We start from the raw sequence: 16,660 nt of genomic DNA, 5'->3' as shown, positions 1-16,660 counted from the left end.
ACATTTTCCAGAAAGGGGCAACTTTTCTCATTTTTTTAAATATTATACATATAAATAAATCTATAAGAATAATAAAATTGATTTTAGATCAAGGATAATTTTGAATATAGATTTTTTTTAAATTTTTGATATGTTTGTACTCATTAAAAGGTTTTGACCTAATAATCTTAAATATAGTTTTCCTTTAATAGCTTTCAAAAACAAACAAAAGTGTATTAGTGAATTCTTTTTAGCATTAAAAAAATATAAAAATATTACTTTAAATGTGTCGTTTGACGAAATTGTCGTAAGTCTTGCCACTTTTAACAATTAACCCAAAAAAGTTTATAGGAGGCCCTTAGTTTCCACTTTCCACTGTGTGCGATTATTTCGCATGCTGGTCTAAATCGTGAGCGCACCGCAGGACGATCTCGAATCTCGTCGCCGGCCTCGTCCTCCCGAACGCCGTCGACTATCTCCTTTCCTGCCGTTCCTCGACGGACCCACGGTCGTCTCCAGCACCTTTCCACCCTAGCGCAGCCGGCGATCTCCTCTTCGGAGACGATTCCAACCTAGCGCCGCCGCCGAGCTCACTTTTCATCTCCGGTCGATTCCCACCCGATCGCTCCCATGATGCCAGAAGATTTCCCTTCTGAGGGGGAATAATCAGGCCAATTCAAAATAGTCGGCTCTTGCAGTTTCCATTTTGCGACCGAGGCGGTGGATCGAGCGTAGTAGCGACTGGCATCCGGGAAGGCGAAGTCAGTAGGATCTTAATCCCGCTAATTTTATCGTGGTTTCGCAGACGTTCCTTAGATTTGACGTTGTTTCTGGATTTGCATATTATTGAGGTTGTAGGATCAGCGATGTCTGACTGTTGATTTGCAGGTATGATAGCGGTGGAGAACTGAGGTAAAAGACCCTTCCTTGCATCCGCTCAGGATTTCTAATTAACTTCGTCAAGGCAATTTCCTCCTAGCACTCAGTCCCAAATGGGAAGATTAACCGTCGTTACTGTGGTTAGCCTTTGGGTTGTTCCAATGTTGATCATGGTGAATTGGTTTGTCCGTGATCCGTACATGGTATCATACAATAGTTTGTGCTTTCTGATAAATGGTAGTTGATGCTTTTCACTGAGATTCTTCCTCCATTTTCTCAGGATGAGATATTCCACATCCCTCAGGCACAACATTATTGCAGAGGGGACTTCTGGACCTGGGATCCCATGATCACCACTCCCCCTGGCTTGTCAGTGTTCTCAATTTTAATAATTTGCATCATTTTCATGATTGCTGTATTACTCTGTACCACTTGTTTTTGTTTTCTGATTTGTCAATATTTTCATTTGGCTGCAATGAGGAGTGAAATATAGTTGAAGGCCTTCTACAATATGCTTCTTCTGATAGTTGGTTGACTTAACAAACATTGAACTTGAAGGAGCAATACGTTAAATAAACTATATCTTTTTTTTTCAGCATTTTTAATAAGTGAATTTCTTCTCATCCATCAATTTTTCCCCTGTTTTTCTTGTTAAGTTTTCAACTTAAATGTGGCTTCACAATATATGAATTCAGTTTTATTATAAGGAAATATTTATTTAAATCAGTGGAAAGATGCTAAGGGTGTGGTTTGGGGACCAACATAGTCTAGCCTTTTAGGAGAAATTGTTATAGAGCACATTTTGGTCCCTGCAAAAATTTGTTTGATTTATGTTGTTCTTGGAATCAATTTAGTGGCATATGCCTTAAGGAGAAGACATTAAGGACCACATTTAGTTCCTGCAAAACATATTTATCTTTTTGTGGTAACTCTAAAATTATTGTAGAGCATTAATTCAATTAAGGACAAATTGTGCTGGGTCGAGTTAGAAAACTTTTATCAATATCTAAGTCTAGAAGATGATGGAGAGACTCTCAGGCTCACATAACTCTTGACCATGGCAGCATTGTGCCTGGTCAGGTAATAGTTCATGAGTTGAAGATAGAGAGGCACATCCATTAATATTTCTTGGGGACTGTTTGTGAACTTTCTTTTTAAGGCCAGCTCTCCTGAGCCTAATCTCAAATGGGAAATTTAACCATTTTAGTCGTGGTTAGCTTGTAGGTTATTTTCATCTCATCTTTAGTTGACTAATTGTCCCTGATCATAAGATTGTGTCACAATAGTTGTAGATTTTTTCATTGCATGATTAACGTTTCTGGAATTTCTGCTGAGATTATTACTTTCTGCCATGCTCTGTCACATTCCTCAAGTGCGACACTATTGAAGAGGTGATTTCCACACTTGAGCTCCCATGATTATCATCTCCCTCTTGCTTCTGAGAGGGACATATCCTGATCTTGCTCAATTCATGCTCTTCTCTGATTGTTATGATAACAAGATGTGAAATCAGCTACTTGTGGTCATTTTTAAACTTTGAGTGCTTTGTGTTTGTAAAATTTAGGGTCTTGTTCGTTCCAGTCTCTTTGCCCATCACCTTTTGGGTTCAATCAGAGCTAGTGATAGTTCAAATTTGCTCATTTGTGCTCTTGTTTTGATGAGGAAAAATTATCTCCTTATCATTTCTAACTTCTGTGTTTTCTAGTTTGTAAAGGTGAGTTTCTTATGTTGTTCTGGTTATTTGCTTTCTGTTTCGTACATGTTGATATTAATGATTACTAAGGTCCTGTGAGTTGTTTCTCTTGGTTTGGTTAACCCACACTTAGAAGTTGGAGAGATCGTCCAGAAACTATATGTTAATTTTTTAGTATTAAGAAGCATGTGTTCATCAGTTTGTGAAAATCCACACTGAGAATTTAGAGAGATTGCCCAGAAACTATATGTTAACTAGTTCAGTGTTAAGATACATTTACCAGTTCATGAAAACACCTCAAGTTCTTTTTTGGCTCGGTTGGGTTGTGAATGTAAATAGGTTTCTATTCAATCTTTAAGAATTCTATTTTTTTGTTTTGAAGAAGCATCAGTGAATTTTTGGTTTGAGTAATAGACTTAAGGAAAAGCAAGCTCAAATGAATCAAGTGAACACTTTCTAATCTTTTGCTTAGGTTATGACAATTTCTGATTTTTCAGGTACTACCTTTCACTGGCCTATGTTGCTTCCCTGTTCCCAGCTATGTGGTTTGCTGAGACTTCCATGACATTGTCTTCAATTTGTTCCACTTCAATTATCCGATCAACTAATGCTGTTGTAGCGATCATCTGCTCTGTAATAATTTATGATTTACTCATCCAGTTAAGACCTAATCTTGGTGAAAAAAGAGCCACAACCTATGCAATTGTGCTAGCTTTGTATCCACTTCACTGGTTTTTCACATTTTTGTATTACACCGATGTAGCTTCACTGACTGCAGTCCTTGCAATGTACCTGGCTAGTATAAAAAGGCACTATTGGCTCAGTGCTACGGTGTGTAATCTTGCAACGTTAACAATTTATCATTTTCATATGCAGTTTCAGTTCCAAAATTTCAGCTGCTGCTCATCTCTTCTTTTTCTGATACATATTTCGATGCTTCCTTTTTTATCACACCAACAAAGAATTTTTTGCATTAGTTTTTTCTATGAAAGTAACATAGTTTGATTTGGTAAAATCTGATAGAAGTTGAGGACCAGAACACTTTCTTTCGCACTTGAATACTGTTTGGATAAGAGACATTAATCCTCAATTCATCATCGTAATTGATATTTTTGAAAAATATATCTGATTAAGTAAAGCTTAATGTGAAGGGTTTTTTTTAGCTAAATCAAATGTTGATGAAATATTATGTGTTTCTTGAGTAAGTCACTTTTTGTATGTATCTCTTGTCTATGTTTATATAGAGGTGAGATATGGACAGTTGTTAGCTTCTTTCTATAGTCATTTACTTGGGCACTTTGTATATTACAGCTTGGTGCTATTGCAACGCTGTTTCGACAAACAAATATTATATGGATGCTCTTTGTTGCTTTGGATGGTGTTATTACTTGCATTGAAGACTCATGTGAAAATGATTCTCTTTCGGGAAGCAAACATAAAATAATGCTCAAGGACAATGGTCTTCAGACCCATTATATGAGTAGTCTAACATCTTCGGGGTTGAGAAAACGAAGAATGCATTCCTATAATGGTCAAGAGTCTACATCCGAGGGAATCAGTTCTCCACACAACTCTCCAGGTAGTCTTTTGCAAACAGACTTTGCATAAATTTTGAATATCAGAGAATCTTTCATGACATTTATACATGGCTTGTTTTATCATCTTAACTGATAAAATTTGTGATTATCCCATTCTTTTCCTCTGCTTTATATCATTCGCAAACTAATGGACACTTAGCACATGCTTTTCCTTTTTGTAGTTATTTTAAACATGCTTGTGTAGCTCATGAGACCTCGTGATTATGTTTCATCATGTGCACTGCATTTGGTATCTGGTGAAATTAACAATTTTATTAAACTTGTGTATAGGTTTTCTTGATGAGATCCTAGATGTCACTTTCAAGTTATGGAGCTTGAAATGGGAACTCTCAATTGCATTTTTCCCCTTTGCCCTGGTGCTGTTAGCATTTGTGGCTTTTGTCATCTGGAATGGGAGTATAGTTCTTGGTACTATTTGAAGAATTAGCAGGCTTATGTATCTGAATTTAGTGGTTAATAGTTGGAGAAACCTAAAGTGCACCTTAAATAATGCAGGTGCCAAAGATGCTCATGCAGTATCCCTACACTTTGCCCAGATGTTGTACTTTGGTCTATGTTCTGTGGCTGCCCTTGTTCCTGTGCATTTGGAACAAGCTGCAACTCTATTTCAATCTTTTAGAATGCACAAGATTATTCGCTCTTCTCAATTGATGGTGGCTCTTCTTTTTGGATTTTTCGCTGTACACTTTTTCAGGTGAGGACCGTAAATCTTTTTTAGGTACTCGTAAAACTTTAGTGTCTCTGTTGTCTATTATTCAGCATGGTATATTCGTTGAGGTCTCAAATATGTAATCAGCCAACTGGTTGATTCAACAGCATGGAGAAGTTGTAGAGACAATAAAAATTTGGAAGAGTCCTAAAAACTAACTAATTTATTGAGTCAGAACTCAGAACTACCGTGCTGTCAATTATATCCCTTAATTGCAAATTGATGGCTATCCTCATTAAATCGCATGTAACTCTGAACAGTTTTGTTAGTAGCATTTAGCCATGATTTAGTTCAAGCTCCCAGTTCAATTTTCCAATGCAGCATAGCGCATCCATACCTCCTTGCTGACAACCGTCACTACACCTTCTACATATGGCGGAGGGTTATCCAGGTTCACTGGACAACTAAGTACCTCCTAATCCCTCTTTATATCTACTCCTGGTTTTCGATCGTCAGCATACTACGTGAGTGCTCCATTCATCCTAGCAGCATTTCGCATGGTGCAACTTTTTTCAAACGTTTAACACTTTCTTTATATGACAGGGAAGAATCATAGAACAATCTGGGTTTTCTCTTATGTTGTTGCTACTGCACTTGTTCTAGTACCTGCCCCGCTCATCGAGTTCAGATATTATACCATACCATTCTACTTATTGGTACTTCACTCCCCTATTCCAAAAACTTGCAATTTACGACTTATCTGGTCGCTCTACGTTGTTGTAAATATCTTCACTATGTACTTGTTTTTATTACAGCCCTTCCACTGGGCTCATGAGCCTGGTGTTCAGAGATTCATATGGTAGTTCTGCTTAAAATTAGGTAGCTTTGAATAGGATTTAGCACAAATATTTTGAAAACATATTTCATGGTTTAGTTATCGATTGATTATTTATCTCAAACTCAAGGTGTTGTTGAATCCAAGTTATTCCTTGAAAACCATTAAATGGTATAAGAGTAGGAGAATAGGTAGCAAGAATGGAGGTTAAAATATTCTTCGTGATTTATCTGTCTGTATTTTATCATGGGACCGATAATTCTTTTAGGTCATTTGGGAGGATCGATATCATCTTTTGTTCTACAAGAAAGAATGACTATTGGCTAACTCACACTGGGACTACTTCCCCCCTAAGTTACTCATGGTGAAAGTTTTCATTGGTTTGTTCTCCATTGCAAGCTAACACAATAATTATATTCATTAATTGCTTTCTTTTACCTTGAAAATTATAAGAGTACTAATTTAAAGTGCAAATTAATTCTTATTTCACAATAAAAAGCAAAAAACTTTATATTAAATTAGTTTTTAAATTACCATAGTTATCAATGACCAAACTATTTAAGATCAACTATATAAAATTTTATCAGCACATTCAAATCAACTATATTATTCTTATTAAATCAATTCAATTTTTTTTACTCTTATCTCTTTAAACTTTTTTTAATTGTTTCATTTATTGCAACGTATCTCTAAAAGCACTCAATATCAATCTCATTATTTAGGTAAAATTTGAAATTTATTTTTTTTTATTAAAAATGCGTGACTTTATACTTTTTTATTAGAGTACCTCTCTTCTAAAAGATCATTTAAATCTTAAATCCTCGTAAATTAAATTAAATTCTAAATTAAATAATTTTATTTGAATTCGTTTTAGCGTAAAGAATGATTTAGGAATACGAATGTTTCAGAAATATGATTTTGCTAAGTTTAATAATCAGATCATATAATTTAAATTGAACGATTTTACATAAAATGTTTAATTTTTATAAACATCGTGAACAAAAACTTACTTTAAATTACAAATTTTAACTAAAATAACATGGTCAGAATGTGGTTTACCAGCAAAGAGAAGAAAAAAAAAGAGATTTTCGAATTCAATTTAGGTTTAAAAAAAATTAAAGACTAATGAACGAAGGAGTATCCTAGAAATCAAATACACCATTTTAGTAAATAGCAAAAATTAGATGTTCATTTTGTACAGTTTGTATGTCTTAAGTTACTTGAGATCTTTCAGAATCGGTCTCAATCAAATTTAAAAAGATTTCAGTCAATGCAGAGAACTGACGTGCAATATACATGTCCTCAACAGATGTTACTTTGTTGAATGTTAACTACAATATCTCAATCCAAAAGTCTTCAATGTATTTTTCTCGTCACTTATTTGGGTCACTTTCTTCCATGATTGATCGACACAACAGAAGTGCAAGAGAAAACAGATCCAGTCATCAGACTCTTGTGGGGAGTAGCAATTACTCTGATTTCGAAGAAATCTGGTATATATGTATTTGGATTCTCATACGCGATCTTCTTAACTTTGTCAAGCATCTGCCCCCAACAAACCTTGCATTAGTCTACATTATCAACTCCTATTTGTCTCAACTAGGATTAACAACAATGCTAAAACAAAACAAACTAATTTTCGCTCAAGAATGCAGCTTTTGTTCTCTAGCAATTGCACAAAACAATCTTTCAGAACCAATTAGAATTACTATTTCCACTATTTTTGTTTCTTTTGTTTCGAACCAATAATAAAATTTAGTGGTCTTTATGTTCCAAGTACAAGTAGACGTCACAATTCAGATTGTGAGATCATTTATACACCGCAAATAGTTAGTTTCAATTATTATCCATTTAATTAAATTGTGTTCACAGCAAAAATAAAAAAAATCCGTGCAAGAGGTAAAGCATAAATTTGTTTAACTCATTTAATGCATAGCTCAAGGCTACTAACATGGTGACAAAAGATGAATACACTCGTCCCAGCGCCTCCGTCAACCCGTCCTAGGGCCAACACATATCTTCCGAAAATAGAGCCCATCACGAACAAGGCTACTAACATGATCCAACTTGGTGGAATCCATTGTCATTTGTGGGTCCCATTTAACCAAGCACAACCCCTCCATTTGTGGGTCAACCAAGAATACCCAATAAACTGTTACAATTGACTTGAACTTGAAAATTTTGAAGTGTCAAATTTTGAATATCCTTGTCAAATTTTTGCTGCCCCTTGTCAAGAGTAAGAAATCTTTGAGGTAAACTTATTCATGTATTCTACCAAATGATATTTTAAATGAATATTCTTATTATAGCATACAAACTGTCCTGTTCTCAAGATAGATAGCTAAAAGGTTTTGTTTGAGCTAGACTGTTATAGAAACACAAACAGGAAATTACTAATTGGGTATGTTAAGATTTTTCTGATTTTGTCCTTGGGGGGATACCTGAGTATAATGATGAGATGTGAGGAAATAAGCAGAAGATCTAGGACAACATCACCAATAGTTGCTTCTTGTTATGGTTATACATCATTTTTATTGCTTCCTTTGTCTCTTAATGCCTGTGTTAATTGTTAGTTTCATGATTGTCAAGACTCAAGATTGTATTCTGGACCTTAGGCCTTGGAAGATTATGGTTCTATGCCCCAAATTGAAATCTTATAAATTTATAATCCAATCTATGTTCCCTTGTCATGTTCCTAGGTAGGATCCCAATCTCAATAATGTTGTCATAACTTTATATATTTGCATGGATATTCATATTGTAAAGCTTGATGTTCATAATTGTATATACAAATATATTAGTGTTAAGTATAAAATTGTATGATATTATGATCCTCTGTTGGGATCACCATGAATCCCTCACCGTCTTCATTGGCAGCAGATCCTGATAACCTTGGTTAGATCATCTACATCTATATAAAAATTATGATCCCAATATGAACTTGATATTGGAGGTTCCTTAAAGAAGGGGCCCTAAGTTATACATTATAATCACGTGTATTTAAAAAAAATGATTTTTTTAAAACGAGCATGCAACGAAAAAATAAACTAAATAAGAAAAATAGAAAAAAAAAAAAAAAAAAAAAAAAAAAAAAAAAAAAAAAAAAAAAAAAACACGATTATTTTTAGTTGATTTGAAACTTTCGATGACTCATACTCCAAGGACATTTCCGAGGGATAATCCATTAATTAATCATAATTGAAATCATTTGTCATTCATCAAAACCTAAGTTTGACCATTAGTGCTAACTACACCAATAATTCTGACTATCAATTTATGGTTTAGGTCCTTTAGGAATTGAGGAACAAGGTGCCGAGAACCTCCAAATATTTCCTTTTCCCATAAAATGTTGGCAATAGCCATTAGCTAGAACTATTAGTGATCTAGAAAAATACTTTCAGATGCATAAAGCTTTGCATGCGATATAAAAGCATAATACAATTGACCAAATAGGATCAACAATATATTGCTTACTTGAACGTAGTCGTGTGATGGGAATTTCTCGTGACTCGCGTCGCATGCACAACCATCCACCAAGAAAAAACATCAATGCCAAACCAAGGATATTGACAACCCACCAAGTAATCGAAGACGGCCAACCTCCATAAACGATGCATATAAAGAGATGGATGATATAGAGGGTAGCTGAGAAATCCAAGCACTTCTTCACTCTTTCTATCAGATAAAGCAAATAAACTGCCCTGCTCAAAAAAAGATGATAGTGTTACATCTTTCGCCAAACAAGTTAATTAAAAGTTAACCAATCATATCTAATCAAATTTTATAATTTTCTAGCTGCTGAACAAATTGCTTTTCTTTCCTTTTCTCAAGTCAGGAAAGCTTCAAGATTATAGAAGGCAGATTGAAATACCTCCACCACAACTCCGGAAATAACATATGCAAATAAGAACACATGGTTTATATACTTCCAGCAGACAACACAATTCAAAGCATATAGATACAATGCAACCGAAAGAAGGCAACTAATACATAAGAAGAAAATAAAATTGCAAGTACAAAATGAGAGGTAACTAGACTTTACAGGATAACTAGACTTCACAAATTAAAGTTGGCATACATGAATAATAAAGCAGAGGCACAGGTCTACAAAAGAAACAAGATTGGAATACTTTTCTTAAAGTCTATATGGTACTTCAACCAATTGCGCAATTATTTATCAAGCAAATAAATGGAAATTTGTGGGATAAATGATTTATTCTAGGTGTATACTTCCTACCATTTTTCACACTGCATAAATTCGCACCCTATTTCAATAAGCCAACATAAGCACCATGGTGAAAACTGTGACTTTATCGAATCAGAAACACTTAGTGCAGCTGGGGATAGAAAAAAAAATGTCTTCACACAATTTTGAACAACAAAAGACTAGCTGATAAAATTGTTACTTTATCGAATCAAAAACACTTAGTGCAGCTGGGGATAGAAAAAAAAATGTCTTCACACAATTTTGAACAACAAAAGACTAGCTGATAAAATTGTTACTTTTCTCTCTTGAGTCAGGAAGCTTTTATAGATAATAAAGAACGATTTGAAATACCAACACAGCTTGAGGATGAAATTAGATCACAGAAAAATATACTATGGAAGGTAACCCAATCCAAGATTCAGACACAAGAAATTCATCTTAATATCAATGAGAAGAAATACAGTTGCTGTACCACAAGAAGTAAAGTTATACTTTGTGAAGTCTAGCTAGTGTATCAGCATTTTAAACAAGTACATAGACTACAACTCATACAAGCACAATTCATAGACAAAGAACACTGCCATGAAAAGTAAGACTTAAATTGGGTGGAAAATAGGAGGCGAGTGGAGAGTAACAAAATACAAAAGTCCAAATGGATAATGGATCACTCATGTACAGTTTTGTCTTCCATCACCTTCTCCTCCTCGTTGTACTTTTCTATTCAAGTAAAAAAAAAAATCCTAAATGAAGCCCATAAGATAGAACTTCTCTGATTTTGCCATTGTTAATTACAAAAAGTATATTCAAAAGCATAGGTAGTGCGATTTCTCTAAATCAATCACAATCCACAAAACTAGAAATTCTGAGGATGAATACATTCAATCATTTTAATACTACAGATTAACATAATTCAATCCTATCCAACAAAGTCACTGTAACTAGCTGTTTGTTTGAGTACTTGAAGAAAAATCAACATGCCTGATGACAAAAATTAGGTTGTAGATTGACACCTTTACCTAACAAGGTTGGTGGAAAAAGGGAAATAATCTCCATCGCACAATCAAGCACAAAGACAAAGAAATTAATAAATACAACGTAAGAAAGTTGAGATTTTTACCCAGCGAGAGAACTGAGGACGAAGGAAACGATGGCGCACCAGCCGGTGACGCTGGACGCGACGAGCGTGGAGAAATCAAATAAGTACATGAGGCTCATCCGCGACACCCGCGTACCAACAAGGAGGACCATGAAGAAGCCAAGCGTGAGATAGTAGAGGCACTGAAGGCAGACGATCTGCGCCACAATGCGCCACGGATCCCACACGCTCGTCCCATAGAACATGTTCTCCTCTCCTCGTCCTGTAAACCTAATTTCTCGATCTCCTCCTGAGATCTACCTAACTATCCAACCCGAATTCCAGAATTCGGGCGGGGAAGTAAGAGAAAAGAAACCAATCGACCGAATACTGCATGAACCTTAGCGAGAGAGACGATCAAAACCCTAACAGTGAATCCACGGAGAAGTGCTCGGTGTAAATGAAGAAGATCTGAAGCCGCCTGACGGCGGAGGAGAGGCGTTCGTTACTTGTTTTTCACCTTATTTAAGTGGGCCCCGTGAATCCGTCCAATAAAAGATTTATGCAGTTGCGAGTCAATGAACGCCTGAAGTACCCTGAAAAATTATTAGTATAGTCGAAAAAAAATAGTTTTAGTTAAAATTATTATAATATTGAGCAATTGATTAAAAATATTTAGAGGGTGCTTGATTTTCAGAAAGGAATGTGAAGGATAGAAGTGGAGAATGAGAATAGAGGAATTTTTATTCTCTCATTTTATTTAGTAATGATCTATTTTCATATTTGAGAGATTGAATATGTGAGATCATGATCAATTTCTCAAACCAAATACTAATTTTCTATTTTTTTTTCTCATTCCCTATTTTTATACCATCCAACTAAACATCCGATAGGATAGTTTTGATTAAAATTATTCTAATAATAATAATAAAGCATCCTTTTAATATATATTTTTTTAAAAAAAAAGATATTTTAAACTAAAATAAAACAAAAGCAGACAGACAAAAATTAGTAAAACAAATAATGTTAGGGGGTGTTTGGTTCTTTCCTAGAAATATGATTCGGAATGAGAATCATTATATTGTGGAATGAGAATGGGTATGAGTATGAATATCACTCTTAAAAACAATGTTTGATTAGTTGTATATTTTCTATCGGAATAAATCAAAATTTCCACAAAAGAGAGTGTGATAAATCAAAAATGTAATGAGAAAGTGTGATGAGGAAAAAATGAGAAAAGAGAGTGTGATAGGAGAGAGCGTGATGAGAGAAGATGAGAGAGAAAATATGATGTGAGAGAAAGTATGATGGGAGAGGATGAAGAGACAGAAAATGTAATGAGAAAAAATGAGGAGAGAGTGTGTGATGAGAGAGATTGAGGAGAGAGAAAGTATGGTGAGAGAGAAAGTATGATGAGAGAAAAAGTGTGATGAGAAAAAAGAGAATAGTGAGGTGATGGGAGAGATTAAGGAGAGAGAAAGTATGATACGGGAAAAAGTATTATAAGAGAGAAAGTGTGTTGAGGAAAAAAAGGAGAGAGTGTGACAAGAGAGATTGAGGAGAGAGAAAGTGTGATGAGAAAAAAAAAAGAGTGTGATAAGAGAGATTGAGGAGAGAGAAAGTATGATAAGAGAAAATGTGTAATGAGAAAAAAAAAAGGAAAAAGAGTGTGATAGAAGAGATTAAGGAGAGAGAAAGTGTATGATAAAATGATGAGAGATAAAATATGATGAGAGCGAAGAAGGAGAGAGAAGTGATATGAAACAAAAAATATATATATATTTTGATATTTGATATTAAGGGAGAAAATTTTAGTTTTAGGTCAAGGGTATGTTTGGAATAAGGGAATAATTTGATTGATAAAAATATGGTAATGACTCATTGAATGGGAGGTATATGGAAATGAGTTATTACCCAATTTCAAGGATTCATTCCCTTATTTGTATTCCTATTCCTATAATCCAAATATTAACAATGATAATCAATGATTCACATTCTCATTCCCCCACTCCTATTCCCCTAAACCAAACACCCCCTTACAATTCTTTTGTTTAATCTTTAACAAGTTTAACATTAATTTAATTAAGGCTCAAATACGATGATACAGGAGGTAATATGAAAATACCACGTGGCCTAAGAGGTTAGTCTTACCACGATGATAATCAAAAGTTAAAAATAATTGTGTTATAATCATTACTGACTCGAGACTCAACTCTCAACTCCCGACTTCTGACTCGAATCTAAGATCAGACTCGATTCTCGATTCAAGATCCAATCCAAACTTGACACCCGACTCGAATGCGAGATCAAAGTCGGTTCTCAATTTATGATCCAATTTACACTCGATTCCCTACTCCTGACTAACCCAAAATGATCTTAATTGTCAGAAATTAAAGCAATTAACTATCATTTATTAAAGACATTGACAACATAGCCTTTATTGCAAGAAAGGCGGGAAACATAGGTATTCACACCTCGAAATAAAAGTGCATAAATGATCATTTATGTCGAAAAACATGGAAACAATCATGAAAAACTAGGGACATAGCAGGGAGAGTATGGAGGAGAGTTATGATCCTATAAAAGGTAATATGTCCTCATGAGAAAAAGTATATGCACATAACACATCAAATTATAATTCCCTTACGTATCTTTTACTTCTCCTTCTTCGAAGACTTACTTGAGCGTCGGAGTAGTTGCACTAGGAAACTCATTGGTTGTCATTCTAACCCACTTTTCTTGATGTATTTCTACTCCTAGACTCCTTGGGAAAGCTTCACAAGATCACGTGGCAGGTGATCACCCAGATAATCAACCTTAACATACAATCACCACCCGTGCCCAACCCCTTGAATGATCACCGTCCCAACTTGTCGAGGCATCACCGATGCTACAACAAAAATCAACTCGGCCTATAGGAATGCCCAGGGAGGTGTTCCCTACCCAAGCTAGTACTTCTACTATGAGAGAAGTGTAAGTACCCTGGGTTAATTTTGATGTGATCAACCAAGTCAAATTAAGTTCTATTATGTCTAAGTGTGCAGGAGGATAGAAACACAAGAAGTTGAGCAGAAAACGTAGCAGACAAGAAGGATGGCACGGGAAGTGAGTCGATGGGCTCGGTGCATTCGAGAGATGAGAAACTGCGGAAGAGTATACTAGTGGAGTGAGAAGGACGCACGCAGCAATCCGAATGATGAGAAGCCAGGAAGTCTGCTTAAGGAGAAGGTTGGAGTTATGTTCGGGTGAGCTCAACTCTGGACGACAAGAGCATCACCCAAAAGTAAGAGCAAGGAAGAGTTAACCTTTCTGGAAGGTTAACTATTTAACCTGACTGATGGAAGACACCCTCAAGGAAGATGGAAGGTGCCCTTGTGCCTTCATGGGGGGCACCCTCAAGCTGGTTGGAGTCGCCTTCAGTAACCGTTGAGAGAGAAAAAAGTCTTATCGCTAGAGGATAAGCTTTATCCTCTTGGAGGCGCCTTCGATCGACAAACATCAACGAATACTTCATCCTAGGAGGCTATAAAAAGCCCCATGGAGGTAGGAAATAATAAATAACTTCTTATTCATTTTCCTAACTTTTTTTTAGTGTTTAAGGTCTCTAAGAGGCTACTCTGCCTGTACGAAGGAAATTTTTCTTATTGGAGATTTCAACTATCTTGGATTAACAGTCAACTAAGTTGTAACTAAATAAATCCTTCTGTCCTCTTACTTTATTTATGTTATTACTTTTTATGTTAATTATTTGTGCTTACTTAATTTGACTATCCTTGCTAAGTAAAAGTAAGAGATTTTGGCTAATTTTTTTAGGGTTATTCATCCTTTCCTAACCGGCCTACGTGGATCTACAAGTGGTATTAGAGCCTAACCACCTCAGAAGGACTAATTGCCCACTGAAGCAACAAGACGATGACTGATTCAATCATTCATCCGCTAAAGTTCAAAGGAGAATTTACACTTTGGAAGCGCAAAATGGAGCTATACTTTAAAATTGATTTTGATATATTTCTAACGTTAAAAAATGATTTTGAAGTACCCAGCGATGAAAACAGAGAATAAAAAGAAAAAAACCTATGGAATAAAAAGTAGCAGACCGACTTTGTGGCTAACTACAAAGTACAATTCCATTTGCTAATTGTACTGTCACTATAAGAAGTCAACCGAATCAGCGCCAAATATCTCTAGGAAAAATTTCTAGAGTTCCATGAAGGCACCTCGGAGGCCAAGCTAGCGAGACGGGGCATCCTTACGAAATTAGCTAACAAGCCTCCGGATGACAAAGGGAGAGAAGGTGACTCAACTCCATGCGAAGATCAAGGAACTAATCACCTAACTCAACAACCTCAGAGAATCAGTACCAAATTGGGACTCAATTTGATACACGCTCAAAGCTTTTTTGAGAACACAAAAATGGACAAAGTTAGTAGATGCATACTATATCTCTAAGGACTTGGAGATAAGTACCCTAGAACAATTATTTTCAACTTTTGAATAACATGAGTCTCGATGTGCAAAAATTACAAAAGAAAAGGAGCCAACTCAGAACTTAGCTTTCAAAGCTAAGAAGATCGAGCAAGAATCAAACTCCTCACTCCACACAGATCAAGAAGCATATATAGTAAGGAAATTCAAAAGGTTTTTAGATCTAACAAATTTAATGAGATGCAAGCCAAGAGAAATCCAAAAGGTAAAAGAAATATTAGATGCTACAACTGTGATAAAGAAGGGCACATCAAGAATGATTCCCAAAGTTGAAATCAAGGAGAAAAATAAAGGGTTAATCAAATCAAAGCAGAAGAATATGAAAGTGACATGGGACAAATCATTAAAATTCGAACTGGAGATCTATGCCGAACTAGCTCTAATGGCAAATCATCAAGAGTAGAGCATCGATGAAGGGGGGAGCTACATCTAAAAAAAGTAGCAGTGAAGAAGAAGATATGATAAGTGAGATATGACTTTTACCTCCTGATCAGTTATATTTTGGTATAAAATCAATGTCTAAATCTTTATGTAAGCTTAAATATAAAATTATAAATTTGAAAAAGGAAAATATGAATTTGAAAACAATTTTAGCTAAGACATGTATACTAGAAGAATATGATAAAGTTTAAAATGAAAATAAAAAATTAAAAGGACAAATAGAATTATGGAAAAAGATTGATGCATGCTTAAATTCAAGTTCTTTTCAAAATTCAAATTTTAAAAATCATGGTAGGTTTAACTGGTATTTACGAAATCATAGGGGTCAAATCATAAAAGTATCAAGAAATATAATTCCAAAAAATTCATAATTAATCTAGTAAGTAGGAACCTATATTGGGTTTCAAAAACATACCTAATCTAGATCTCCTTCAAATTAATCATAAATTTACTAGATTAGAATTTTTTTTACTTAATTGATATGCTATTTTTTGTATAAATTTACTGTTTGAATTTTATTCTCAAAATTATTACTACAATGTAACTATAGGTTTTATGTTAGTAGAAAACTTTTGGAATTGTCTAATAGATAAATAAATTTTCATAAATTAATTACCGAAAAACTAATTTTAATTATTAAAAATTCTCAAAAGTTGAATTTTAAAAATTATTTTTTCTACAGATAAATATTTTATTTTATACACTCGAAAAAATTAAGAAAATTTTTAGAGGTCAAAATTGATTTTTTTAATATCTATTTTCTAAAAATACATGTTTTTTACTAATCAAGTTATTTTTTGAGAAGGATTTTTGAAAAAT

At 34.7% G+C, this 16,660-nt stretch overlaps 2 protein-coding genes across 5 annotated transcripts; one reads left to right on the top strand and one right to left on the bottom strand.

Moving 5' to 3' along the window:
- Window positions 1-333: 333 nt before the first annotated feature.
- On the top strand, window positions 334-5,757 carry LOC122029159 (dol-P-Glc:Glc(2)Man(9)GlcNAc(2)-PP-Dol alpha-1,2-glucosyltransferase-like). 3 transcript variants are annotated; one of them, XM_042588116.1, is made up of 9 exons: window positions 334-740; window positions 868-1,061; window positions 1,139-1,227; window positions 3,049-3,184; window positions 3,863-4,130; window positions 4,420-4,557; window positions 4,645-4,843; window positions 5,180-5,322; window positions 5,402-5,757. In XM_042588116.1, exons 2-9 carry the CDS (start codon window positions 972-974, stop codon window positions 5,659-5,661), a joined length of 1,323 nt encoding a protein of 440 aa, XP_042444050.1. In that variant the 5' UTR covers window positions 334-740; window positions 868-971; the 3' UTR covers window positions 5,662-5,757. The 3 variants fall into 3 exon arrangements, with proteins under 3 accessions (XP_042444050.1, XP_042444042.1, XP_042444045.1); XM_042588108.1 differs by having other exon boundaries at window positions 3,049-3,382; XM_042588111.1 differs by having other exon boundaries at window positions 334-744; window positions 3,049-3,382.
- A 1,104-nt stretch (window positions 5,758-6,861) lies between these two features.
- On the bottom strand, window positions 6,862-11,434 carry LOC122029145 (protein SYS1 homolog). 2 transcript variants are annotated; one of them, XM_042588096.1, is made up of 3 exons: window positions 10,958-11,434; window positions 9,108-9,334; window positions 6,862-7,193 (listed from the first exon to the last, which is right to left on the bottom strand). In XM_042588096.1, the coding sequence occupies exons 1-3, from the start codon at window positions 11,179-11,181 to the stop codon at window positions 7,171-7,173; spliced, it is 474 nt and encodes a 157-aa protein (XP_042444030.1). In that variant the 5' UTR covers window positions 11,182-11,434; the 3' UTR covers window positions 6,862-7,170. The 2 variants fall into 2 exon arrangements, with proteins under 2 accessions (XP_042444030.1, XP_042444035.1); XM_042588101.1 differs by having other exon boundaries at window positions 6,862-7,178.
- Window positions 11,435-16,660: the final 5,226 nt, after the last annotated feature.

This window comes from Zingiber officinale, chromosome 1A (genome assembly GCF_018446385.1).
Source record: "Zingiber officinale cultivar Zhangliang chromosome 1A, Zo_v1.1, whole genome shotgun sequence".
In the NCBI taxonomy this organism is placed as follows: domain Eukaryota; kingdom Viridiplantae; phylum Streptophyta; class Magnoliopsida; order Zingiberales; family Zingiberaceae; genus Zingiber; species Zingiber officinale.
The sequence above is the reverse complement of the archived record's forward strand: the minus strand, read 5'-3'. Positions and strand labels throughout refer to the sequence as shown.

What these genes read in the sequence shown, in the direction of transcription:
- LOC122029159 (XM_042588108.1), top strand. Translation starts at nt 972, where the DNA reads ATGGGAAGATTAACCGTCGTTACTGTGGTTAGCCTTTGGGTTGTTCCA. An exon ending in ACTATTGGCTCAGTGCTACG is followed by an intron (nt 3,383 to 3,862) that starts GTGTGTAATCTT and finishes TGTATATTACAG; the next exon opens with CTTGGTGCTATTGCAACGCT. An exon ending in TTCTCCACACAACTCTCCAG is followed by an intron (nt 4,131 to 4,419) that starts GTAGTCTTTTGC and finishes ACTTGTGTATAG; the next exon opens with GTTTTCTTGATGAGATCCTA.
- LOC122029145 (XM_042588096.1), bottom strand. Translation starts at nt 11,181, where the DNA reads ATGTTCTATGGGACGAGCGTGTGGGATCCGTGGCGCATTGTGGCGCAG. An exon ending in GTCCTCAGTTCTCTCGCTGG is followed by an intron (nt 9,335 to 10,957) that starts GTAAAAATCTCA and finishes TTTTTTGAGCAG; the next exon opens with GGCAGTTTATTTGCTTTATC. An exon ending in CATCACACGACTACGTTCAA is followed by an intron (nt 7,194 to 9,107) that starts GTAAGCAATATA and finishes GACTAATGCAAG; the next exon opens with GTTTGTTGGGGGCAGATGCT.